This window comes from Bos indicus x Bos taurus, chromosome 13 (assembly GCF_003369695.1).
Source record: "Bos indicus x Bos taurus breed Angus x Brahman F1 hybrid chromosome 13, Bos_hybrid_MaternalHap_v2.0, whole genome shotgun sequence".
NCBI classification, from domain to species: Eukaryota; Metazoa; Chordata; class Mammalia; order Artiodactyla; family Bovidae; genus Bos; species Bos indicus x Bos taurus.
Genome location: NC_040088.1, coordinates 19,645,801 through 19,673,389, shown reverse-complemented (window position 1 = coordinate 19,673,389; position 27,589 = coordinate 19,645,801). Strand labels below are relative to the sequence as shown.

Here is a 27,589-nt window from a genome sequence, read left to right as displayed (position 1 = left end):
AGCATTCAGGAAATATGTGTTCTGGCCTTGATACTGCTTGTTACTTAATTTCTATGATCTTGAGCAATTTGCTTAAGTCTGTGGACTGCATTACTTTCTACTGAAGGTATGAACATGATGTTTTCTCCTTCCAGCTCTTTGATTATTCTTTGTGCTGCTTATGCCAGGTCACCAGTTTTTCAGGGCTTTGTTGATACAATGTGGGACTGGTCTCAAAAATATCTTATAATAGGACTTCAAAGCATCCATTGCTTTGTAAATGAGAAGCCATTTTAAATTCTACTTTATTTTTTATTTTTAGCTGGGCCATGCAGGTAGTAAGATCTTCACTGCCCCCTACAGTGGAAGCTCGGAGTCCTAACCACTAGACCACCAAGGAATTCTCTTTCTGCTTTAAACATAGGTTGAGAGACCTGCAGGAAATCTAAGTATAGAAATGTTGAGCTTGTAATATTAAGCAAGCGTTTATTGAGCCCTGTTATGCTAGTTTCCAAGGGATACTCTACCTCAAGGATTTTGTGTTTCTGTGAGGAAAATAAAACTGTTCACTAGTAATTATTGTAAAAAAGCAAGATGATAAATGCTATAATAAGGATTTCATTGCATTTCAACTTAAGATGTTTGGATTTCTTGGTTCCTTTATTACAACTGAATATATGCTAACTGCAGGGACTCATGGAAAAAAGCAGTTCCTACCCTCAAGAAACTTAATTTTTTTCATGTCTGCACACTGTTTACTCTCATAGATATATCCTTCTACCCCAAGAAAGAGAAGAGTTTTGTGCTATATCATCACTTTGTAGTTTTGAACTAAGGATTCATCTCATTATTGAGCTTACCTTACTCCAGGAATAGTCTCATAACAAATATATAGTTTGATTGGATTCCTTAATATTTCAGTTACAGAGAAAGTTTTCTTTTAAGGTGAGGGAAAAAATTCAAAAATGCCATCTGCATTTAGGTGAACTTTGGTTTGCTTCTTAGTCATTTGTGCAAAGAAAGAATAGGCTCTAAAATTTAGTCTCTTGAGTCTTCGTTCCAGGCAGTTAATTCAGTTGGTCACAGAAGAAAGGATGGTAGTCTAAAGGAATCATATTGTAGGGATTAACAGTGTTCCCTGGAGTAAGACTATCTGATTTTGAATTTTCGCTGTACCTTGAGTGTACTGGTAATGTGACCTTGGCTGAGTTGCTTCACTTCTCTGTGCCTTAGTTTTTTCATTTATAAATCGAGAATAATAATAGTGTATATCCATAGGGTTTTTGTATGGATTAAATGAGATAATATATTTTTGCTTGAACAATAGTTGGTTCACAGTAAAGCAGGAAATGTTAATTGCCAGTGTTGTTGTTATCATTATCACATTATCATCATCACCAACCTTGTCTGTTCTAAAATTATCATCACCAACCTTGTCTGTCTTAAAATTATCATCTTAATTTATTCATTCAGTAAATGTATATAAGGGGAGCACTGTAAAGTCAGATGCCTATAAGGGCTAGATTTAAATAGTAATAGTAGAGCAGATTGGGACTTAAGTGGTTTAGGGAATTCATGTTACTCCAGTGGGGCAGCTGTTAGGCAGCTTTGGTTTACTTTTTTTAAAAAATTGAGGTGAGATTTATCATTTTAAAATATATAATTTACTGTTGGCTCACTATCGATCTAGCAGGAGGTAGGGGAGGAGGCATATAGATGAAGTGTGACCTGAACATCTTTTTTATGAAGAGAAGCTGGAATTTCAGATTTTGTGAGAAATTTTTATTTTGAAATGTTGGCAACGTAATGAATTCATAAAAATGCTGTGAGCCAGACAAATTCACCACTGTGGGCAGACTTTGTCTTGTGGGTTGCTGTTCTGTAACCTCTGATCTGGGGCTTGACTTTTTGCTGCATAACCCATGTTCACTGCTCTCTGGAAAGAGAGTCCTTACTCACATAGAGATTTTTAAAGTTCAAGCGATACCTTACTGCTATCTAGGGCTGAATGAGGCATAAACAGAAAAATTAAGGCAAAGAGGAGGAGGGAAGTTATTTAAAACTGGGATTCAGAATGGGAAAATGGCAGGAATGAACTTAAGATGGTGAAAGAAAGTACAGTGAATTTAAATTAATCTGAAGAGGGTTTGTGTGGTCCCAGTAAGAATAGAAAGTTTAGAAAAATGAAGAGATCAGTGTAGAGGCAAAATAATTTCTCTTCTTCCCTTTCAGGTTCTTTGGTCTAATAATTGCTGTAAGATAGATTAACAACAGAAAAACAAATTTTCTAAATACAGTATGGGAGCCTCATAAAACTGAGACCCAAAAGGCAGCCATAATAGGGGCTTATATACATATCCTGAGCCTTATAAGGAAAAGGAGTAGGGGCTGGTGATACAAAGGGAAGAGGAGAGGAGATGTTTGGAAAATAAAGGTTGCCCTATTACTTAATTAGTTAAGTTTTCTTTCTTTCTTTCTTTCTAAAATCATTTATTTGGCTGTGCTGAGTCTTAGTTGCTGCATTCAGAATGTTTTAGTTGTAGCATGGGAACTCTTAGTTGCAGCTTATGGGATCTAGTTTCCTGACCAGGGATCAAACCCAGGCCCCCTGCATTGGGAGTGTGGAGCGTTAGCCACTGGACAACCAGTGAAGTCCCTGCAGTTAAGTTTCTTAGGTAAAAAGATATTTTCTGGTAATAATTCTCTTCTTGGTACAGGCCTCCTTTCCAGTGTAAATATAGGCAGTTGTGGGAAGGAGAGAGGTAAACAGCTTTTGCAGCTGAGTTTTGATTCTTTAGCTCAGAATAATTCTTATGCCAAAGTGGCATATTTTGGGGTAATATACTCTGCTGCCCTTCAGCAGTCTTCTTATTTTAGAATAAACTTAAGTCCTATTGACTGGTAGGATGAAGTGGTATTTTATGAAATTTATTTTGTTAATATTGAAGTCTACAGTATTTATTAGGGTTGGTAGGGTCCGGAGGCAGGGAGACCAGGCTAGGGAGGTTGTAGTGAGAATGGAAAGCGAGGGACAAAAGCTTGTATTTGGGTCACCCTGTGGCAGTGGGACGCTGCAGTAAAGATGCAGATTTTGAAAGCTCTTCTCATATTTGTTCTTTTGTAATAATTGGGATATGTGAGGATAATACTGAAGAGGCTACCCCTCCATTTTCATAAGGATCTTCATTACTCTCAGCCGTGGCACTCTCTTTAATGGTGGATCATGTATATAATCTCATAATTTCCCAGCTTTAAAAGAATAGAAAAGGTAAAATCAAAGTAGTTCAATTGCTTATTACATTTCTAGTTTAGCATTTTTGGTCATCTTGATTAACCTCTTCTGTAGACTTTAAACATGGAATTTTTTTTATTTACCAAGGTTTGGATACAGTGACAAAAGGTTTTCTCACGGAAAAGATGTAGGATTTTGTTGCAGAAACGTGACACAGTAATTAATTTATGATTCAGAATGTTTAAAACTGATAAATGTAGAAACATGAAATGTGTTTATATAGCCTGAGAAAGTGATTTTCAGGATTTAATTTTCAGTAGGCCTTTGGTTCTGGTTATACTTTTCTCATGAAACATTTCTTGACATATACAGGAAAGTTAACTTCTTATTCTTGACTAAAATGCAAAATGTAGTTATTTTAAGTAATCTTTTTAATAAGTAAATCTAATAGTGTGTTCAGTTTAGTCGCTCAGTCGTGTCCGACTCTCTGCGACCCCATGAATCGCAGCACACCAGGCCTCCCTGTCCATCACCGACTCCTGGAGTTCACTCAAACTCATGTCCATCGAGTCGGTGATGCCATCCAGCCATCTCATCCTCTGTTGTCCCCTTCTTCTCCTGCCCCCAATCCCTCCCAGCATCAGAGTCTTTTCCAATGAGTCAACTCTTCGCATGAGGTGGCCAAAGTATTGGAGTTTCAGCTTTAGCATCAGTCCTTCCAATGAACACCCAGGACTGATCTCCTTTAGAATGGACTGGTTAGATCCCCTTGCAGTCCAAGGGACTCTCAAGAGTTTTCTCCAACACCACAGTTCAAAAGGATCAGTTCTTTGGTGGTCAGCTTTCTTCACAGTCCAACTCTCACGTCCATACATGACCACTGGAAAAACCATAGCCTTGACTAGACGGACCTTTGTTGGCAAAGTAATGTCTCTGCTTTTGAATATGCTATCTAGGTTGGTCATAACTTTCCTTCCAAGGAGTAAGTGTCTTTTAATTTCATGGCTGCAGTCACCATCTGCAGTGATTTTGGAGTCCAAAAAAATAAAGTCTGACACTGTTTCCACTGTTTTCCCATCTATTTCCCATGAAGTGATGGGACCAGATGACATGATCTTAGTTTTCTGAATGTTGAGCTTTAAGGTGTGTTAGAGCCTGAATATTCAGAATATTTGAGAGACAGCAACTTTTCCCTCTTCAATGAATAAGAACACTGAACTGAGCCTGTGAAAAGTAGACAGAATTGCAGCCATCTAGAAATGCAGTAAAAAGATCAAATTGAGCTAAATCCAAGTCTCATTTAATGCAAAGAGAATTTGTTTTTTGAACTTTTGAAGCATGGTCTAACCTAGATTTTGAAGTTCATTTGTTTTGAAAATTTAAAGAGATTTTTAGATGGTTCATTTAATTGGGGGTCTGCTTTGGAAGGAAAGGAATATCGAAGAGGATTAGCTGCATTTGCTTCTGTGGAAAGCTAGTAAAAGGGAAATCCTAGATTATCTTTTACCCTTGAATTTCTGGAAGGAGAGATAATTACTATAGGTCTTAATTAAAAACTGTTAATGTATGTATTGAAATGTATAGAACCTGGCTCCTGTTGCTTTTTATTGTCCAGAATGTTGCTGACATTGATGTGCAGTCATCTACTCTCCCTTTCTCTTTGCCCTTCAGAATTTAAACTTTTTTCCTTTATTTTTTCTTGTTGGAGTTTTGGGAGAGTATGGAGATGGAGCATAGATGTTCAGTCTGCTTTCTTGATTTTACTGTTTAAATTGATATTTTCATTAATAAGGGGCAAAGAAAATGATAGACTTATTTATCCTGATTATTTTTTGTCATTGTAAAATATGCATAACATGTTGGTAAAATATGCATAAAATTTACAACTGCAACCATTTTAAGTGTTTAATTCAGTGATATTAAATATATTCCCATGCTGCATACCTATTATCACTATGCATCTCCAGAATTTATCATTCCAAACTGAAACTCTGTATGTGTTATTAATAATGCCATTCCCCTCCCTGGTAATCACTGTGTTAATTTTTGTCTCTATAGAATTTGACTATTCTTGCTACTTCATATCAATGGAATCATACAATATTTGTCCTTTGTGTCTGGCTTTTTAACTTAGCACAGTGTCTTCAAAGTTCATGTTGTAGCATGTTTCAGAATTCCATTCCTTTCTAAAAAGCTGAGTAACATCCCATTTTATGTGTATAATCACATTTTGTTTATCCGTTCATCTGTAAATGGCCTTTTGGATTACCTTTTGGCTATTGTGAATAATGATGTTATGAATGTGGCTGCATAAATATCTGTTCAAGTCCCTCCTTTCAGTTCTTTAGGTGTATTCTCAGAAGTGGAACTGGTGGATCAAGTAGTAATTTCATGGTGGGTTTTCTAAAATTTATTTTTTAATTGAAATATAATTGATTTACAAATGTTAATTTCTGCTGTACAGCAAAATGACTCAATTATGCACATGTGTACATTCTTTTTTATGTTCTTTTCCATCATGGTTTATCCCAGTGCTTCCCAGGAGGCTCAGTGGTAAAGAATCTGGCTGCCATGCACGAGACTCAGGTTTGATCCCTGGTTCAAGATGATATCCTGGAGAAGGAAGTGGCATTCCACTCCAGTTTTCTTGCCTGGGAAATCGCATGGACAGAGGAGCCTGGCAGGCTACAGTCCACCGGGTCACAGAGAGTCAGACACGACTTAACAACTCAACGACAACAACAACATGGTTTATCCCAGGATATTGAGTATAGTTCCCTGTGCTATATAGTAGGACCTTATTGTTAGTAATTCCATGTTAATTTGTTTTAGTATCCGCCATAGTGTTTTCCCCAGCCGCTATGCCTTAGTACATTCTCACCAGCAGTTCTCAAGAGTTCCAATTTTTTACACCCATGACAACATTTCATTTCACTTCTTTTCTTTTTTTAAAGAATAGTCATTCTAATGATGAGAGAAGTGGTATCTCGTTGAGGTTTTTATTTGCATTTCTCTAGTAATTAGTGGTACTTTCTTTTCCTATGCTATTTGTATATCTTCTTTGCAGAAATGTCTATTCAGTTTCATTGCCCGTTTTTAAACTGGGTTGTTTGATTTTTTAGTGTCTTAATTATCTTGTAGGCTACTGGCTACATCTACTGGGTCTTGTGCTATTCCTCCTTCTTTCCTGTTATTGACAAAGCAGTTAGAACCATTCTCTAATATATAGTCCCTCAGTAAATGAATGTTTGATAAAATATTAAAAGTAGTGCTTTCTGGAAAGATAAAGGTTGGTTGGGGCAGGATTTTCATTACATTTTCTTTGGTTTTATAATTCTATATTCTCTTTTAACCATTTACTTGGGTGGGGTAAACATTTATAAAGGATTAAGCTTTAGGCAAAGAAGTCCCTGTGTCATCCAGATTTTATTTTGGAGAAGGAAAATATCTTTTAATATCTTATTAAAAGAAATTTCACTCTTACAGGACTTGCTGTTGCTACTGCTTGCCTAAGAAAATATAAATCAGCCTGAGGTATCCAGACAAATATTTTACCTTTTGTAATTCTGAAAAGGAAGAAGTCTGTTTTAATCATTTCAGTGATTACTTTTTTTTTCTTTTATTTTTTAACTTTACAATATTGTATTGGTTTTGCTATATATCAACATGAATCTGCCACAGGTATACACATGTTCCCCATCTTGAACCCTCCTCCCTCCCCCCTCCCCATACCATCACTCTGGGTCGTCCCAGTGCACCAGCCCCAAGCATCCAGTATCATGCATCGAAACTGGTCTGGCGACTTGTTTCATATATGATGTTATACATGTTTCAATGCCATTCTCCCGAATCATCCCACCCTCTCCCTCTCCAACAGAGTCCAAAAGACTGTTCTATCATCAGTGTCTCTTTTGCTGTCTCGTATACAGGGTTATTGTTACCATCTTTCTAAATTCCATATATATGCATTAGTATACTGTATTGGTGTTTTTCTTTCTGGCTTACTTCACTCTGTATATTAGTCTCCAGTTTCATCCACCTCATTAGAACTGATTCAAATGTATTCTTTTTAATGGCTGAGTAATACTCCATTGTATATATGTACCATAGCTTTCTTATCCATTCATCTGCTGATGGACATCTAGGTTGCTTCCATGTCCTGGCGATTGCTTGATTTTTGTGTGATGATTTTGAATTTCTTTTTTGTGCTATTTATTAGGGCCTTTTTTGTTGTTGTTCAAGAGGGATTTGAGAGTGGTCCTAGACTCCATATTTAAATAATTTTGAAATGGACCAAACTGAGTAAGTTCAGGTATGCAGTGACATAGATTTTTTTTTTTCCATTTGTTTCCCTGTTGCTCTTTTCTTTTCTTTTTTTGCGGGAGGCTCAGTTATGGAACTGTAGAAGGCGATGGCACCCAACTCGAGTACTCTTGCCTGGAAAATCCCACGGACGGAGGAGCCTTGGTAGGCTGCAGTCCGTGGGATCGCTAAGAGTTGGACACGACTGAGCGACTTCACTTTCACTTTTCACTTTCATACATTGGAGAAGGCAATGGCAGCCCACTCCAGTACTCTTGCCTGGAGAATCCCAGGGACGGAGGAGCCTGAGGCGCTGCCATCTATGGGGTCGCACAGTCGGACACGACTGAAGCGACTCAGCAGCAGCAGTTATGGAACTGTAGTTTTAAATCATGAAATTAACATAGAGATCTCAGTTTTTGGCTGCATCTTCTGTTCTGACCTTGGACCACTCATTTTGATTGGATTGTTTGTCTATTATTGAATTACAAGAGTTCTCTGTGAATTCTGGATATAAGCCCTTTATCAGATAAGTGTTACATCTTAGAGATATATTCTCCCAGCCTTTTGCTTGTTTTTTCATTTTCTTAATGGTGTCTTTTGAAGAGGAGAAGTTCCTAATTTTAATAAGGCTTAATTTCTCAATTTTATCTTTTGTGGATGGTACTTTTGGTGTCACAGCTAAGAAATCTTTGCCTGATTGGGCACTCCATTTAACTTTGCTGGATTCCCATGCATTTATCTGTAAAAACAAGTAAGATGTGTGTGGTATTTTGCTTTCTTTGAAATGATATTTTATTCAGTTCCTTTGGGACTCAGAGGAGGTAGTCTTTGTAAATTTTTTTTAATTGGAGTATAATTCCTTTGCAATATTGTGTTAGTTTCTGCTGTACAACAAAGTGAATTAGCTATATACATACATATATCCCCTCCTTCCTGCGCCTCCTTCCCATCCCCCATCTCACCCCTTAGGTCATCATAGAACATGAAACTGAGCTCCCTGTGCTCTACAGCTTCCCACTAGCTATCTGTTCTATGCATGGTAGTGTGTACATGTCAGTGCTACTCTCTCGGTTTGTCCCACCCTCCCCTTTCTCCCATGTCCACATGTCTGGTCTCTGTTCCTGCCCTGCATATAAGTTTATACGTACCATCTTCCTAGATTCTACATATATACATTAATATACAATATTTATTTTTCTTTTTTCTGACTTCACTCTGTATGACAGACTCTAGGTTGATCTACATTACTACAAATGACCCAATTTTGTTCCTCTTTAATGGCTACTATCCCATATATTTATGTTCCACATCTTCTTTATCCATCTGTCTGTCGATGGAGATTTAGATTGCTTCCATGTTCTGGCTATTGTAAATAGTGCTGCAGTGAACATTGGGGCACTTGTGTCTTTTTTTTTTTTTTTTCATTTTAACAGTTTTTAATGAAAGCTGTAGACAAGATGACTTGATTCTTGCATCTTCTCAATTGTTTCTTCCTTATATTTGCCCTTTTCCTTTCCTACTTGGCGAGATTTGGCTTTACGTTCGAGGATCTTTTTGCGGTCTTTGTCCAGTTTTAGTCTGGTGATAACCACCTTGCTGGGGTGAATGCCCACGTGGACAGTTGTGCCATTAGCCTTCTCCCGCTGCACTCGTTCAATGTAGATGACGTGTTTCTTCCTGTAAACCTGGACTACTTTGCCAATTTGCTGCCCTTTGTAGTGCCCTCGTACAACCTGAACTTCATCATCCTTTCGGATGGGCATGGATCGAACGTTGTACTTCTGTCTTAGCTCTTTAGAAAGAGGAGAAGACATAATTTTCCTGCGAATGTGGGAAGGCGCATTGAAATGTCTTTTTCGATTCTTGCTTCGGTTAGAAGTCACAAAGGGATTGAACTTCATTTTGGCCGCTAGCGCTTCAGCGATGGCCACAGAAGGGAAGAGAGCCACTTGTGTCTTTTTGAATTATGGTTTTCTCAGGGTATATGCCCAGTAGTGGGATTGCTGAGTCATATGGTAGCTCTATTTTTAGTTTAAGGAACCTCCATACTGTTCTCCATAGTGGCTGTATCAGTTTACATTCCCACCAGCAGTGCAAACAGTTCCATTTTTTGCACATAGTCTCCAGAATTTATTGTTTATAGATTTTTTTGAGAGGAGGTAGTCTTGAAATAGAATACTAAGGTGAAAATTTGCAGGCCCAAACTGGAATGTAAAATTGACCCTGCTTTCATAATCCTATTTGTTTCCTAATGGATAAATGGTTATTTGTCCCAAATGACAACCCACTCCAGTATTCTTAACTGGAGAATCCCATGGACGGAGGAGCCCGATAGGCTATAGTCCACGAGGTCACAAAGAGTCAGACACGACTGAGTGACTTCACTTACTCACTCTGACCCCAATGTTTAGAACTCTTGGAAATAAATGATTCTGATTTTTTTTCCTGGATTTTTAATACAATATTTAAAACTATCCTTTTTAGTTCTTTTAATATAAATGCATAAATTTGTTTATGTAGTATACATAGACATTATTTATTAGCTCATTATTGACATCTAGTTTTCTTAATAATTCTCTTTTTTAAAAAATGTTTACTTTGGCTTCCCTGTGTCTTTGTTGCTGCTCTCAGGCTTTCTCTAGTTGCCGTGAGCAGGAGCTACTCTCTAGTTGCAGTGTGCAGACTTCTCATCGCTGTGGCTTTTCTTGGTGTGAAGCACAGGTTCTAGGCACCTGGGCTTCAGTAGTTGCTCAGTGGCATGTGGAATCTTTCTGGAACAGGGATCAAATCTGTGTCCCTTGTATCAGAAGGTGGATTCTTAATCACTGTACTACCAGGGAAGACTGATAATTCTTAAACAATGTGTAAAAATGATCTGAGAAAGGTTCGTTAGAAGGATGAGATGGTGGCTATCCAGAGTCTTATTTTGAGGAGAATTTATGGGTTTTAAGAGATAGTCAGAAACAAGAGTTCTTGAACACCAGGAAATTCAGCTTTATATTTAATCGAGTTGTATAGTTTCGCACAAGACGTTTGGCAGAAGAGAGCAATATTTAGAGTAGTACAACAGTAGTTATATTTATTGAGGCATGTTAAATCCTTTAAACTCTAGCAGTAAATAGTCAAAGCCAGGACACAGCTTATAATAATAGTTAATACTAAGATGTTTATCCGAAAGCTGTTTGGGAGAACTGGGAGAAAAATTGCCTTCTGTAATACTAGATGCAAAGTTCAAACCAACAAATGAATGTTAAAAGTTACAGTTCTGGTGCCAATTTCCTTCAGCTCTTTTATACTGTTGAACCTTGAAAATTGTACCTTCTTATGTTGTTTTTCTTTGGGATTCCCTGGTGGCTCGGACGGTAAAGCATCTGCTTGCAATGTGGGATATCCGGGTTCAATCCCTGGGTCGGGAAGATCCTCCTGGAGAAGGAAATGGCAACCCACTCCAGAATTCTTGCCTAGAAAATTCCATGGATGGAGGAGCCTGGTAGGCTACATACAGTCCATGGGGTCGCAAAGAGTCAGACACAACTGAGCGACTTCACTTCATGTTTCTCTTTGAGTAAGATAATTGTCTTTTTTATGCCTGTGCTTTAGAATTCACACTGGATTCCGATTTGGCTGGAAGATGGGGAAGAACTCTGGATTATCTGAGATCATTACATGATGTTCAGAGCCAAAGTGTCACTGTTGTGGGGGATAGGGGATGGTCTACATCCTGCTACCCTGTTAAAGTAACTTTTTCCAGTAAATAGGAAAGCAGTTTTTCCCTGTTGTGAGTGGATCTGAGTTAGTTTCTCTCCTTTTGTTGAGAAATTGTTATGGGAATTAGCATTTACTTTCTACCCCAACCCAAAGAACTCTTAATCCCTCTGTCAGTATCTTTGTCAACCCATATGCCAAAGTTAGCTCCTTTGCTATCATTAGTGGAGAATGAGATCTAAACATTGCTCTTATAGTCTTTGCTTCTGTGACCCCAGTGAACAGGAATTAGTTTTCAGCTCAGCTGGGTAATGTGGCTACTGGTTGCATACACCAGAACTACTTCAAACCCCCATGTTTCCACTTCCAACTGGGTTGAGGCTGGAGTCCATTTTGCATTGTAGTGGCTGGTGAATGAGGACAGATTTTTCAAAACAGGTCTTTTGATATGTAGCTCTTTCACTTGAGTAGGGGTTTGGGAGCATGGCTGAGTGGCCCTATCCATGGGAGACTACTCAATATTTAGTTACCATGTATGCTTTTGTGTTTTAGTAAGGCTGAGAGTTTAGCTTCATTTGGTTTTAGTTCTCTGAATACCACTGTGTGTTTTAGCTCTTTGAACTCCGTACTTTCTGCTTCAGCAAGCAGTTTTTCTCCTTACTGGTTTTGTGTGTTTTCTGAAATGTCTTTTTGGTGGCTTCTTTTAAGAAATTACAGGCGTATATAAAATTATCAAGTTTTGTAGGATAAATTAGACATGGCCTATAAAAATAACTGATTATGTTGGATGTGTTATTTCTGAAAAGAAACCCAAGCAGATTTCATAATGCCCTGGTTATTTAATGATTTATTTATAAATAGGATACATATTTTAAAATAAGGCTAGAAATGTAGTTTCTCTGTTTGTTACTTATGGGATAAGATGTTACTGAAATAATCTTGTGAAATGTGTGTCTTTCCACGTTTTTTTTCCCCACTGCCTTTCATGAAGATGTTAAGGTTAGTTTTTATTGCTGGCAATGTTTTAGCACCTTCTTTTTACATTAGACATTCAGTCACATTTTTCTAATGTGATAGTAAACATTACTCAAAATAAATGATAAGAAAGTGTTAAGAATTGGCCCTGTTTTAAGTTTCTTTGGAGAAGGCAATGGCACCCCAGTCCAGTACTCTTGCCTAGAAAATCCCATGGATGGAGGAGCCTGGTGGGCTGCATTCCACGGGGTCGCTACGAGTTGGTCGCGACTGAGCAACTTCACTTTCACGCAATGGAGAAGGAAATGGCAACCCACTCCAGTGTTCTTGCCTGGAGAATCCCAGTGACAGCAGAGCCTGTTGGGCTGCCGTCTATGGGGTCGCACAGAGTCAGACGCGACTGAAGCAGCTTAGCAGCAGTACCTGACAAGACTAATAAATAATGGATTATTTTAATATTGTACTAGATTTTAGATTCAAATTGCTATCTTCATTGACTCAAATCACAGTGGTTTACAAGGTGAAGATACAGGCTCTACAGTGTATTCGATTGTGAAAGCGTTTTAAAAAAATCATGTGAAAAGTCAGTTTTTCATAGGAAATTCATAGTCACCTATCTCCGTTTCTGTGAATTTTAAAGCTTTAAATGGAGGCAAAGTTGAAATTGGCTTTAGAAATAGTCTTTGGAGGAGGTGAAAGAAGAATAGATTGTGAAACGAAAGAGACAGTAAAACAGATAGATTAATCTAGCTATGAGATACTGAGGTAGAAGAGAGATCCTAGAAAGGGAGATGAGTTCTGAAGAGGTCTCCCCAAGATACGTAAATCTAATGTCTGGTGTTTTTTGTTGTTGTAAAAATAAAAACTAAGAGCATTTTTTGGTCCCCCAGCCCCATTCCTTAGGAAGCACTCATTTTTCTGTCTCAATGGTTTTGCCTTTTCCAGAATGTCACATAAATAGAGATCATAGGCTATGTTAGTTTCTTAGGATTGCTGTAATAAATTGCCACAAACTGGGCAGTTTTAAAACAGCACAGCTTCATTTCCCCCCCATGTTCTAGGAGTCTAAAAGGCCAAAATAAGGTATAACTAAAGTTGGAACTTCTCAGGAATAATCTGTTTTGTGCTTCTGATTCCTCGCATTCCTTGTCTTGTATGTAAATATATATATATCTCCAGTTTGTGTCTTCATCTTTAGCTTGATCCATTATAATTTATCTTGATTATATTTGTGAAGATCCTTTAAGACCAAGTAAAGTCAAATTCTCATTTCTGCATGGACATAAATTTGAAGGGAGACACTGTTCAACCCAGTGGTAGCCTTTAAAATTTTTGATTAATGTTTTAACTGTTTTAAAAATTTATCATACAGTGATTGGCTTTTTTTTTTGGGTGTTCAGTTCGGTCACTTAGTCGTGTCCGACTCTTTGCGACCCGTGGACTGTAGCACGCCAGGCCTCCCTGTCCATCTCCAACTCCCAGAGTTTACTCAAACTCATGTCCATTGAGTCAGTGATGCCATCCAACCATCTCATCCTCATCCATCTTTCCCAGCATCAGGGTCTTTTCCAATGAGTCAGTTCTACACATCAGGTGGCCAAAGTATTGAAGTTTCACCTTCAACATCAGTCCCTCCAGTGAATATTTTTGGGTGTACAGTTGTATGAATTTTAACACATTTATTGGTTCTTATAACTAGTACCACAATCAGGATACAGAACAATTTCATCACACCAGAAACCTCCGTTGTTTAGTCAAACTCACCCTCAGTTCTTAACCTCTGGCAGCAACACATTTGTTCTCCATTTCTTTGTTTTGTCTTTTGGAGACTGTCACATAAATAGAATAGTACATATTAAACTTTTTGAGAAGGGGTTTCACTCAGTATGATGCCTTTGAGATTCCTCTGAGTTGTTGTATTTTTCAAAAATTATTTACTTTTGGCTGCACTGGTATCTGTTGCTGGAATGGGCGTTCTCTAGTTGTGATAAATGGAGCTACTCTTCATTGTGTGTGAGCTTCTCGCTGTGGTGGCTTCTCTTGTCGGGGCGCACAGGCTCTAGGTGTGCAGGCTTCAGTAGTTGCCACTGTCAGAATTAGTTGCTCTGAAGCAAGTGAAATCTTCCCGTACCAGGAATTCAACCCATGTCCCCTGCTTGGCAGGTGGACTCTCATTCACTGTGCCCCTAGGGAAATCCTGTTGCGTTTTGTTAAAAAAATTTATTCCTGAGTAGTATTCCAGTGTGTAAATGTACTACAGTTTATTGATTTACCTGTGGAAGGAGATTGGTTTCCCTGGTGGTTCAGGGGTAAAGCATCTGCCTCCAATGCAGAAGATGTGGATTCGATCCCTGGGTCCGGAAGATCCCTTGGAGCAGGATATGGTAACCCACTACAGTGTTCTTGCCAGGAAAATCCAATGGACAGAGGAGCCTGGCAGGCTATGGTCCATGGGGTCATGAAGTCAGACACCATTGAAGTGACTGAGCATGCACGCACATGGAGGGAGATCACGTCGTTTCACATATTGCAACTGTGAATAGAGCTACTATAAACATTGTTGTACAGATTTTATATGGACATGATTTAGTGACTAAACAACAGCAGCATTTTACAGGTATTATCTCAATCTTTAAACCAAAACTACAATCCAGTTATTCCTGTTTCATGGATGAAGAAAGTAATTCAGTAATTTGCTTAAGTTTACACAGTAAACAATGCATGTGGATGTGGAGACACGTGGATCTAGATCTATTTGACTCCAAAGCCTGCACACTTAATTACCATATTATAGTATCTTTTGGCGGAGAAGGCAATGGCACCCCACTCCAGTACTCTTGCCTGGAAAATCCCATGGACGAAGGAGCCTGGTAGGCTGCAGTCAATGGGGTTGCTCAGAGTCAGACACGACTGAGCGACTTCCCTTTCACTTTTCACTTTCCTGCATTGGAGAAGGAAATGGCAACCCACTCCAGTGTTCTTGCCTGGAGAATCCCAGGGACGGGGGAGCCTGGTGAGCTGCCGTCTATGGGGTCGAACAGAGTCGGACACGACGGAAGCGACTTAGCAGCAATATCTTTTGGAATGCATGCTATAGAGTAGACTAGAAGAATTGTTTCTGCTTTCTAGTTTAAGGAAGGCTACCAGATGAGATGCTTGAGCAGAATATTGAAGGTTAAGAGAAGACCAGATGACCAGAAATTTAGGGAAATAGTGGGGCGAAGTTTTAACGGAACAGGATAAGTAAATCACAGAAGTGTTAAACAGATGGCATTTTGGAGAATGATGAATAATTTTCTATGATTGGAGCATAGGGTGTGTATGGGAGAATGGCATGTAAAATAAGATAATAGGCAAAGCAGGAACATGGCAGATCATCAGAGTTGTGTAGAAAGTTCATCTTAGAAATCCTTTGATAACACTATGTGGATAGATTGAGGTGAGGCAAGGAGAAATACTGAAATGAGTAAGATAGTACAGGAAGAAGCAAATGAAGGGAGTAGTAATAGGCATAATGAGGAAGATGTAAAGTAAAGTTTAATTATAAGATATTCCACCCATGTCCAACTGTTTTATTCTAATGTCTTAAGAAATTTTTTTGCCTCTTCCATACTTCCCAGTTTTATGCCATGAGTGTGATGTATGTAGGGTGTTAACAGTTTTTCACTTTAATGCTCGAGAACATGTGTTAGCAAACTATGACTCGTGGAAGGAATCTGGCCCGCTGTTTTTTTTTTTTTTTTTTTTTAATAAATAAAGTTTTATTGGGATAGCCCCCTTTTTATGTGTTCTCTGTCACACTGTCACAGTACAATGGCAGTTGAGCATTTGTTATAGAGATCATATGGCCCCCAACTCTGAAATGTTTACTTTCTGGCCCTTTACAGAAAAACTTTAAAGAGCAGCAGATTGAAAGCTTTCTTCCATCTAATAACTGGAATGCATGTGATAGTGCTTACTTAATATTATATATTGTTCTTTGTTAACTAAGTGACTGACCACATAGTCATTCACAATCTACCCATAGTGTATTTGGAAATTTTTTGAACCTGGGCCGTGGTTCCCTCTTGTTTAATAATTTCTAAGTTATTCTATCTTTCTGAACACAAGATCAGATCATGTTCAAATAAAGGTAGTTTTACTTCTTTCTCTGCAGTCCATATGCCTTTTGTTTGATTTTGTTGCCAAGTTACACTGGCTAGAACCTTTGAATAAAAATGATGAGGGCTGGCATTCTTTCTTGTTCTTGATTTTAGGGGGAGAGCATTCAATCTTTTACCGTTAAGTAGGATGTAAGCTGGAGAAGGCAATGGTAACCCACTCCAGTACTCTTGCCTGGAGAATCCCAGGGACGGGGGAGCCTGGTCAGGTGCTGTCTCTGGGGTCGCACAGAGTCGGACACGACTGAAGCAACTTAGCAGCAGCAGCAGCAGCAGCAGGATGTAAGCAGAGACATTACTTTGCCAACAAAGTTCCGTCTAGTCAAAGCTGTGGTTTTTCCAGTAGTCATGTATGGATGTGAGAGTTGGACTATAAAGAAAGCTGAGCGTGGAAGAATTGATGCTTTTGAACGGTGGTGCTGGAGAAGACTCTTGAGAGTCCCTTGGACTGCAAAGGAGATCCAACCAGTCCATCCTAAAGGAAATCAGTCCTGAATATCCACTGGAAGGAATGTTGCTGAAGCTGAAACTCCAATACTTTGGCCACTGATGCGAAGAACCGACTCATTGGAAAAGACCCTGATACTGGGAAAGATTGAAGATGGGAGGAGAAGGGGACAACAGAGGATGAGATGGTTGGATGGCATCGCCGACTTGATGGACATGAGTATAAGTAAGCTCTGGGAGATGGTGATGCACAGGGAAGCCTGGTGTGCTGCAGTCCATGGGGTTGCAAAGAGTTGGACATGACTGAGCGACTGAACTGAACTGAAGCTATAGTTTGTTTTTTTTTTAATTAGATGCACTTTTTCAGGTCGAGGAAGTTCTCTTTTACTTCTGGTTTCTTGAGTGTTTTTACCATGAAAGGGTGAGTTGTGTCAAATGCCTTTTGTGCGTTGAGATGGTGATACTGTTTTTGTACTCTGTTCTAATATGTCTATGTAATATATATTACATTAATTGATTTCTGGATATTTATCCAAGCTTGTATTTTTGGCATAAATTCCACTTGGTCATGGAATATTACTTAATTCAATTTGTTTGTGTTTTGTTGATGATTTTTGCCTCTGTATTCAGTATAAGAGATTCACCAACTGTGTACAAGGGGTCCACTTTCTCCACATCCTTGCTAACACTTCTAATCTCTCTTTTTTTTGGTTATTATTGGCTGGACCGTGCAGCATGTGGGATCTTAGTTCCCCAACTAGGGATTGAACCTGTGCCCTCTGCATTGGAAGCATGGACCACCAGGGAATCTCCTGTTTGGAACTTTTATAGTTTTTTCTTTCTTTTTTTAATAAAATCATGTCATCTGGGGACAGATAATTTTCCTTGTTTCTTTCCAATTTTTCTTTTCTTTTTTTTTTTAATGCCTTAATTGCTTTGGCTAGGACTTCTAGTACTATGTTGACTAGAAATGCTGAGAGTGCGCATCCTATCTTGTCCTAGTATTAGAAGAAAAGATTTCAGATTTTCACTGTTGAGTGTGATGTTAGTTGTGGGCTTTTTCATATGTAAAACATATTTTATTTTGTTGAGGTAATTCTGTTCCTAATCTGACAGCTTTTTAATGAAACAGTACTGAATTTTGTCAAATGCTCTTCTGCATTAGTTGTGATGTTCATGTGGTTTTTATCCTTTATTGTAATGTGGTATAACACATTGATTTTCTTTATTTCTTAAAAAATATTTTAATTTTATTGGAGTATAGATGATTTACAGTGTTGTTAGTTTCAGGTATACAGCAAATGATTCAGTTATATATTTTTTCATCCTTTTTTAGATTCTTATATGGGTTATCACAGAATATTGAGTAGAGTTCCCTGTGCTACAGAGTAGGTCCTTGTTGGTCACACTGATTTATTTATTTTTGTATGTTGACCCCATCTTGCATCCCAGGGATTAATCAATCCTACTTGGTCATGATGTATTAATCCTTTTAATGTGCTGTTGAATTCAGTTTGTTGGTATGAAAATGAAACACTTTGAATGTTATAATGTGGTGGCTCTGGAAATACCAGATTCTTCTCCCATCTCATAGTTTCTTGTTGCTGCCTGCTGTTGTCATTTGATTGATTGTTTCAGACTAATTTTTGTATAGTCCTGTTTTCTTTGTCTTGTATGGTCTCTGAAGTCTATTCTGTTAGATTAGTGGTTTGACAGACAGCCTTCTCACTGATTGATTGATATAAAATCGGTTTATAACATTTAAGATTCAAGCGTACAAAATTATATTTTGACTTCTATATACACTGCAACATGCTAACTACCACGGGTTTAGTTTCCATTCATCACCATGCACTTGACTTCCTTTATCCATTTTGCCCTTCCCACACTTAATTTCTGCTAACGACTATTCTGTTCTCTCTGTGTGCTTATTTTTGTTTGGTTTTGTGTACTCACTCCCCCACACACCCCCAACACACATATGAAAGAAATCATACAGTATTTGCCTTTTTCTGTCTTATTTCACTAGCATAATACCTTCCAGGTCTATCCATGTTGTTGCAAATGGCAAAATTTCCTCTCTTAAAAAAATTTTTTTTTTAAGCCGAGTAGCATTCCCTTGTTTTAAACACACACTACACCTTTTCTATCCAGTCACTCACGGATGGCAGCTTAGGTTGTTTACGTATCTTAGGTCTTGTGTGTAGTGCTGGATTGAACATGGGTACGCATATGTCTTTTCAAAATAGATGCTTTTGAATTTTTTGGATAAATACCTAGAAGTGGAATAACTGGATCATATTCTTAATTTTTGAGAACTCTCCATACTGTTTTCAATAGTGGCTACAGTAATTTGCACTCCCACAAACTATACAAGGATTCCCTTTTCTCAACATCCTAACACTTGTTATTTCTTGCCTTTTTGATAATACTTACTCTAATGGTGTGAGATGGTATCTCATTTGTGGTTTTGATTTACATTTCCCTAATATTTAGTGATGTTCACAGCTAAGAGTTTTATGATTTCAGGTATTACATTCAAGTCCTTAATCTATTTTGAGTTGACTTTTTGTATGGTATAAGCTGGTGGTCTAGTTTCATTCTATTGCATGACCAGTTTTTCCAACATCATTTATTGAAGAGACTCTCTATTCTCCATTGTGTGTTCTTTTCTCTTGAGTTGTGTATTCATTGTCCATTTATGTGTGTGTTTATTTCTGAACTCTCAATTCTGTTCCATTGATTTGTATGTTACTTGGACAATACCATGCTGTTTTGATTACTGTCACTTTTTAATATAATATGAAATCAGAGTGAATGATACTTCAGCTTTGTTTCCCCCTACCCCCCTCAGGATTGGTTTGGCTATTTGGGGCCTTTTGTGGTTCCATACAAATTTTAGGATTTTTTTGTTCTTCTGTTTCTGTGAAAAATGTCATTGGGATTTTGATAGGGATTGCATTGACTCTGTAGATTGCTTTAGGTCATATGGACATTTAAAAATGTTAAATTCTTCTAATCCATGAGCCCACATACCTTTACATTTCTTTGTGTTGTGTTCATTTTCTTTCAGTAATGTCTTTAGTTTTCAGTGAAAGATGGTCTTACACCTAGCTGGTTAAATTTATTCCTAGATATTCTTTTTGTTACAGTTGTACATGGGATTGTTTTTCTTAATTGCTTTCTGATGATTTGTTGTTAGTGTATAGAATAGACTTTTATATATTGATTTTTTTTTTTTTGTACCCTGCAACTTCAGTGTATTTTATTTCTAATGGATTTTTTGGTGAAAATTTTTTTTAATACATAAAACTATGTCATATTTATTTCCTATCTGATTATTATTAAACTGTAGGACACCCAGTTGGCATTGGAGAATTGGTTGTTGGTGTGGGGAACCCACCCACAGCACTCAACTTGAGACTTGTGGGAATTAGCAACCAGCACCTTTACACTGTTAACAAAATGAAAAGAGAAGCCATAGGCTGTGAGAAAATGTTTGCAAAACATGTAAAGGACTTATATTTAAAATACACAAATAACTCTTAAAATGCAACAGTAAGAAAACAAATAATGAGTAAAATATCTGAACAGATAGCTCATGAAACAGTGTACATAGATGGTAAATAATCAAACATACGAAAAGATGCTCAACATCATGTCACATGGGAATTACAAACTAAGCCACTAGTGAAACATTGTTGTACACCTATTAGATTGGCTAAATTCCAGAAATACTAAATTCTGACAATATCAAATGCTTGTGAGGATATGGAGCAGTAGAAATTTTCCTTCAGTTCTAATTGGAATGCAAAGTGGTACAGCCACTTTGGAAGATGATTTGGCAGTTGCTTACAGAGCTAAAACATAGGTTTACCCTTATCATCCTGTAATTGTAGTCCTCTTTACCCAATTGAGTAGAAGACTTACATACACAAAGAACCTGCACGATAGTATTTATAGCAGTTTTATTCATAACTGCCAGAGGCTGGAAGCATCTAACACCCTTCAACAGGCACATGGATGCACAGAGGAATAAACACATGTGAAATGTTTATTCAGCAAATTAAAAAAAAACTGTCAAGCTCTGAAAAGATACGGAGGAAACTTTAATCATAGTACCAAGAAGCCAGGCTGAGGCTCTTAAATTGTGTGATTCCACTATCTAACATTCTGGGAGAAGCAAAACTGTAGAGACAGTTAAAAGGTAAGTGGTTGCCAGAAGTTCTTATTGAGGGAAGAAGAATGAATAGGGGAAGCACGGGATTTTTAGAGTTGTGAGATTATTCTCTGTGATACTATACTATTGAATACGTGGCAGTTATGCATTTTTCAATATCCTTAGGACCGTATAAGGTTCATAAAGAGTGACCCTTAATATAAATTGTGGGCATTAGTTAATTAAAACTGTAGAATATTTAAGGTACTGATTAGCAAGGCAGACAAGGTTGCCTACCTTTGTAGAAATTAATAAAATTAATTTAAAAAGTCAGGAAAATTTCAGTGATGTGGTAGAAAGTAATAGTATGGCTACATTATACTGGTCAGTCAGGGAAGACCTGAGTATTAACTTGAGGGCTGAATGCAAGATGTTAGTTATTTAAAGATAAGTGGAAAAAACATTCTCAGCAGAGGGAACAGTTAGTGTAAGCCTATAAGTCCAGAATGACTTTAGTGTGTTTGAGAAATAGAATCCAGATTTACAGTGGCTAAGGAGGAGAATGTTAAGGAGAGGAGAACTCAAGAAAGTAGGTCATGTATGGAATGAAGTGGAGCTTCTATAAGCCAGAGTGAGGAATTTGGATTCTATTTTAGGTGAGATAGGCAATTATTGGATATTTAAGCAGAGTAGAACAAGATCTAATTTTAATGTTTAGAAGAGTACACTAACTTTGATGGGAAATGGCTGAGAGGGAGAAGGAGCAAATGCAGCGGCAGGGGGCCTTATTTAGTGACTTGTAATAGTTTGTTGACAGGGAAGGGCTGGTTGTGGCTTGGGCTAATGTAGTTAAAAGAAAAGTAAGCATATAGGGTATATAGTAGGGTATATTTTGCAGATAGAATCTTTACAACTAGATGAGGGAAAGATTTAATGCTCATAGCTTTGGCTTGAGCACGTGGGTGAATGGTGCTGCTGTTGAGCCAGGCAGAGTTTCACCTTAGTCATTTTAGTAATGCAGACAATTGTAAAGGTTAGGCCTAGGAGTCTGGCGCTCAGGCGAGAAGATGGGCTTTGAAGTGTAGATTCTCTATCTACTTAGTCTTGAGGTATTTTTCAAATTGTACAAGTATGGTATATATTTTCTTTTTAAACTCAAATAATACATAAAAAACCACAAGTTCCCCATGACTTCCTTCTTTAGTACACAGAAGGGTAGCCACTATTACCAGTTTGGGATGGAAACTTTTTCTGCCTTTATTTATATTTACCTATAGGGATATGCATTTTGTTTTTATTTGCAAAACAGATTACATTATATATATTCTGTAACTTAAATGTTCTTGAAATCTTTACACTTCAGTTACTAGTAAGTTCTAATTGTTGCATAGTTTTCTGTGGTATGAATTTGTGATTATTTAACTGGTTGCCAATTAATACTAAGGTTTCTATGATTTGTCTTTATTATACAAGTGGTGTGTTTTTTTATTCTTAGAGATTTAAAATAATTTTTATTATATGAAACTAACGTGAACTAGAACATACATTATTAAAATTATCAGCATGTTTTTGCAAAGCATCTCACAGTTCTATCACAATGATTAATTATCTGGAGAGAATCACTGTTTCTAAAAATGTTTGTAGTCTGTACTTTCATTAGTCTTCTTTACATGAAATTGTGTTTTTAAAATACATTTTATTATGATTTTGAATTTATTTTCTTTGCAACTTTATAATGTTAATTTAGAATAATCTATACTATTTAAAAGGGTATTTTTCCAGCAATAAACTGTTGCTGTAGATCAGCAACTAGAATAATACTTTATCATTCATAAACTCAGCATCCAGTTGTTGGACTTTTCTCACTGCCTCTTAATTTCCTTATCTTGATGTCATAATTCTGTGGTGAAGAGTCTTTTCAGTATTGAGGAGAAAATAACTATACATATGTGGTAATGATGTCTTTGAGGACTCTTTCTGTAACAAGTAGTTTGCATCAGAAGAATATCCTGTGCAGTGCTCTGTTGACTTTTATGGTACACCTCAGTGCCTTTATATTCTGGGTGACTACTAATGGCTTTATTTATGATGTATGCCTTCTGTATTTAAAATAAATGGCCCTTTTAGTAAATTGTATAAAACATCCGAAATGGTGCAATTTAAGTAGACATAGAAAGTGAAGGGAAAAAATATACAGACCAAGCCAAGGGAATGAGCTAGTCATTTGAGTTAAGGCTGCCAGAATTTTAGCTTTGAACATATTCTTTTTCCTTCCTCCCTACATCTGTCCGTCCCTCCCTCCCTGCCTCCTCAGCATATGGGATTCTGGTTCCCTGACCAGGGATCGAACTCATGCCCTTGCATTGCAAGTGGTCCTAACCCCTGGACCACCAGGGAATGGAAGCCTAATTTTGTATGAATACTGTAGACATGTTTACAGTTTCAGGTTACTTTGTTTGCCTTATTGTATTTATGTATTTCTTACATAGGATCTGGCAGATAGTGAGTGCTTAAGTAAATTTTACTTTAATCTTTGACCCACTCAAAATATTCCTGATATTTTATCAAGTCCCCAAAAGCCTAAGAACATTTTATTTTAAAAACAGATTTAGTTAAATTCTGACAGTATGAATAATAAACATTCGTAGCATTTTCCCCCCACATACATAATCATTCAGTCTTTCAACAACCTTGTGAGGTAGAGATGGTGTTATCCCCGTTTCTCTGACAGGAAACTGAGACCTAGAGAGGTTACATAACTCATATAGTATCATACAATAAGTGTTGTAGCCAGGAATCAAGCCCAAGTGTCCTGATTTTGTTATAAAATCTCTGTTATGTAGAGCATGCCTTACCACATGAGGATTAACTCTTCTGAGACTATGGACTGAAGAAGATATGTTAGGGTTGTTTATTTTAGTATAATTCAGGAGCCATCTTTGTTCCTTTCACAGATCAGATGTTTAAGTGTTTGCAATGTGTCAGGCACTGTTGTGGGATTCTGGGTTTTATCAGTGAACCAAAAAAATGATTCCTGCTCACATGGAGTTTATATTCTAGCCCAGAGAGTCAAAACCAATAAACATAATAACCAAGTCAATTATGTGGTATGTCAAAAGATCATATTGTCTGTAGAAGAAAAAAAATGATCAGGATAGGTGGAACAGACTGTTAATATTGTGAAGAAAACAAGTAGAACAGAGGTCTTAAGGCGAGAATGTGCTGGCATGTTTGAAAAATAATAGGTAGGTGCCTGAGTAGGGGCGGACAGTAGAGGGGAAATAAGATCAGAAGGTAGGGAGCAGTGGAAGCATGTATCATATAGGGTCTTTCACTCGAGTAAAATGGGAAAATTTGAAGAACTTTTTAACATCTTAAAGTCATCCAGGTTGTGTTAAGAATAGGTACTGAGGCTGGACAAGGATGGAAAACGGGAGACCTTTTAGGTTAATCTGGGTTTCCCTTGTGGCTCTAGCTGGTAAAGAATCTCCTGCAATGTGGGAGACGTGGGTTCGATCCCTGGGTTGGGAAGGTCATCTGGAGAAGGGAAAGGCTACCCACTCCAGTATTCTGGCCTGGAGAATTCCATGGACTGTACGGTCCATGGGGTCACTTTAGGTTAATCTAGGAGAGGGGCATAATTTAGGAAGAAGATAGCTGTCAGGTGGCTATGAATAGATTGATGATAGAGGTGATGAGAAATGGCTGGATTCTAGGTGTATTTTGCAAATAGAGACATTAGAATTTGTCAGCAGATGGGAAGGGACATATGAACAAAGGAGTCAAGAATAACTCCATAGTTTTTAGCTTGAGCATCTGAAAGGATGAAATTGCCTTCAACTGAGATAGTTCACAGAGGACATCAGGGGTTCCGTTTTTGACGTATTAGTTTAGAATATCTTTTAGATACCAAGTGAAGTTGCTGTTTATAATTCAGGAGTGAAATCTGGGATAGAAATGTAAAGTTGGGACTTGTTGGTATATAGATGATATTTAAAGCCATAACACTGGTTGATATCCTTGAGGAAATGAATGTGAAGATATGAGAGAAGAGGGAACCAATAACTGAGCCCTAGGACATTCCAGTATTAAGAGGGTAGAGAGACCAGAAGGAATCATCAAAGAAGATTAAGATGGAATAATCAGTAAGGTAGGACATAAACCTCGAGAATGTGTCTTGGGAACTAAAAGAAGAAAGTAAACCACAGAAGAAAGAAATTCAACCATTTCAGATTTTGCTGATAGTTTAGTGCAGGATGGATACTAGAATTTTAGCAGTGTGAAGGCCACTGGTTATTTTGTGGTCTTCAGTGGGACGTGGAAATGGCCTGGTTAGCATTTACATATTTTTCAAGTGGGAATTTTTGACGTTCACAGTGTTTCCTTTGCCCTGTTCAGGTTTGCCTTCCTGTTGGTGATATGTCTGACAGTGGATCACAGCTTGGTTCAATGGGTAGTTTGACCATGAAATCACAACTTCAGATCACTGGTAAGTCTTAAAAAGATCTACTGCATTACTTCCCTCATTCTCTTTGTGTCCCCCCCACCCCTACCCCGCCACCCACTCCAGAATCCTGTAGAATTTCTGTGACTGTGTAGTCCATGGGGTCGCAAAGAGTCGGATACGACTGAGTGACTTTAACTTCACTTTCACCATCAATAAAAAATCTTCTGAGAAGAAAACCTTTAGTGGCTGTTACATATCAGGTGTTGAATTAGTATTTGCTGAATGAATAAATGAACATAATGTGTAGATATATAAAAATAACATTTTAATTTCAGGTTGTTATTGGGTATGGTATACAATTTGGGTTTGTTAAACATGCTTGGGCAGTTGCTATTGTTTTTTATTTTGATTTGGATTTTTTAAGCTTTGTTGAGAGCTAATTCACATACTATACAGTTTACTCATTTAGAGGTCAGTGATTGTTAATACATTCTCAGAGTTGTGCAACCATCACCAGTCAATTTTAGAACATTTTCACCATTCCAGAAAGAAACCCCTGCCCCATATTCCCCAGCCACCTTCAGCCCTAGCTTAATTATTTTTCTCTCTATAGCTTTGCCTACTTTGGTTTCATAGAAATAGACTCAAAATGTGTGGCCTTTGTCTCTTGACTTTTTTCACTTATATTGTTTTCAAGATTCATCCCTGTTGTAGCATGCATTAGTGTTTAATTTCTTTTTATTGCCAAATACTATTCCATATGTGGAAATACTTTATCCATTTATCAGTTGATGGGTGTTTGGGTTGGTTCCACTTTTTGGCTATTAGGAATAATGCTATGAACATTTGTGTATAACTTTGTGAAGTTGTATGTTTTCAGTTTTCTTGAGTGTGTTCCTGGGAGTAGAGTGACTGGGTCATGTAATACCCACATTTAGCATTGTGAGGAATTCCAAATTAATTTTCAAAGCATCCAGACCAATTTGTATTCCCAGCAGTCATGTATGAGGGTTACAGTTTTGTAAACATCCTTGGAATGCTTATCTTTTTGGTTAGAGACATTGTAATGGATGTGACATAGTATCTCAAGAGTTTGAATTCATTTCCCTGATGGTTAGTGATGATGAGCATTTTTTTCATGTGCTTATTATTAGACATTTGTATATCTTTTTTTGAGAAATGCCTATTTAAATTTTTTGGTTGCTCTTATTACTTTCCTAATACCTGTTTTTTTCCTCTAACCATACTAACCAAGTGGATCACTTTCAAATTCATGTTTCTTAAATGCCACCTGATTTGTACCTGCTCAAAAACCTTCAGTGCTTCTCCTTGGCTATGTTAGTGAATTTCTTTAAAACTGGGCTAAGACCTTTTCACAGTCAGGCTCCATATGATCTCTCTGTAGGGTCTTTTTATAGAAACCATTTGTACTAGCCAAAGTGAGGCACTGGATTTTTCTTTAGACAAGCATGTGTCTATTACACAATGGAAACTTAGTCTTTCTCCTTTTAATTTAATGGCATTTATTGATTATATTAGTTTCTGTTAATACTGTACCTGGCTTACATCCAGCTCTAGAGTATGAATATAAAGTTATAAACTGTATTATTATCTTTCTAGAAACCTAAAAGTATTTGAGTTATATAAAAGTAACACCTTCTTAAGTTGAAAGCATGCTAGAATTTATTCTTGGGAATTCTTTTCACTGACTCCAGTCTCTTCTTAGTGATGTCTGATTTTCAATGAAAGATTCTAATATTTCTTTGCCAAAGCCAGATTCTAGTTGTTTCTCCCTTCCCCATCCCTGGTGGCTCAGATGGTAAAGAATCTGCCTGCAGTGCAGGGGACCTGGGTTCAATCCCTGGGTCAGGAAAATCCTTTGGAGAAGGGAATGGCTACCACTTTAGTATTCTTGCCTGGAGAATTTCATATACAGAAGAGTCTGGAAGGCTATAGTCCATGGGATTGCAAAGAATCGGACACGACTGAGCAACTAACACTTTGACTTTCTCCCCATCTTCAGTCTAGTCTGAGTAGCTGTTTTACATTGGGCCAGGCTTCTTAAGACTTTTTTTTAGGGGACAGCTTAAGTTAAAATTTTTGATTTAGAGAATTTATTAGTGTCAGCTTTTCAAGTTATGTAAGCAATATACATGCTTTTTATTTTTAAAAAGTCAGCA

At 37.5% G+C, this 27,589-nt stretch overlaps 2 protein-coding genes across 5 annotated transcripts in view; one reads left to right on the top strand and one right to left on the bottom strand.

Moving 5' to 3' along the window:
- The window catches only part of ITCH (itchy E3 ubiquitin protein ligase), a 100,016-nt gene that overhangs the window by 5,787 nt on the left and 66,640 nt on the right, over positions 1-27,589 (top strand). For 3 of the 4 annotated variants that reach the window (XM_027558758.1, XM_027558756.1, XM_027558757.1), the window contains one exon: positions 25,361-25,451. In XM_027558758.1, coding sequence (XP_027414559.1) covers positions 25,382-25,451 — 70 coding nt within the window. In that variant the 5' untranslated portion in view covers positions 25,361-25,381. Of the gene's footprint in view, positions 1-25,360; positions 25,452-27,589 lie in introns of those variants that run through there. The other variant, XM_027558759.1, reaches the window with a different exon arrangement.
- Positions 8,923-9,457, bottom strand: LOC113903101 (60S ribosomal protein L26-like). The gene has a single exon (XM_027558760.1). The coding sequence runs from the start codon at positions 9,415-9,417 to the stop codon at positions 8,953-8,955; it is 465 nt and encodes a 154-aa protein (XP_027414561.1). The 5' UTR covers positions 9,418-9,457; the 3' UTR covers positions 8,923-8,952.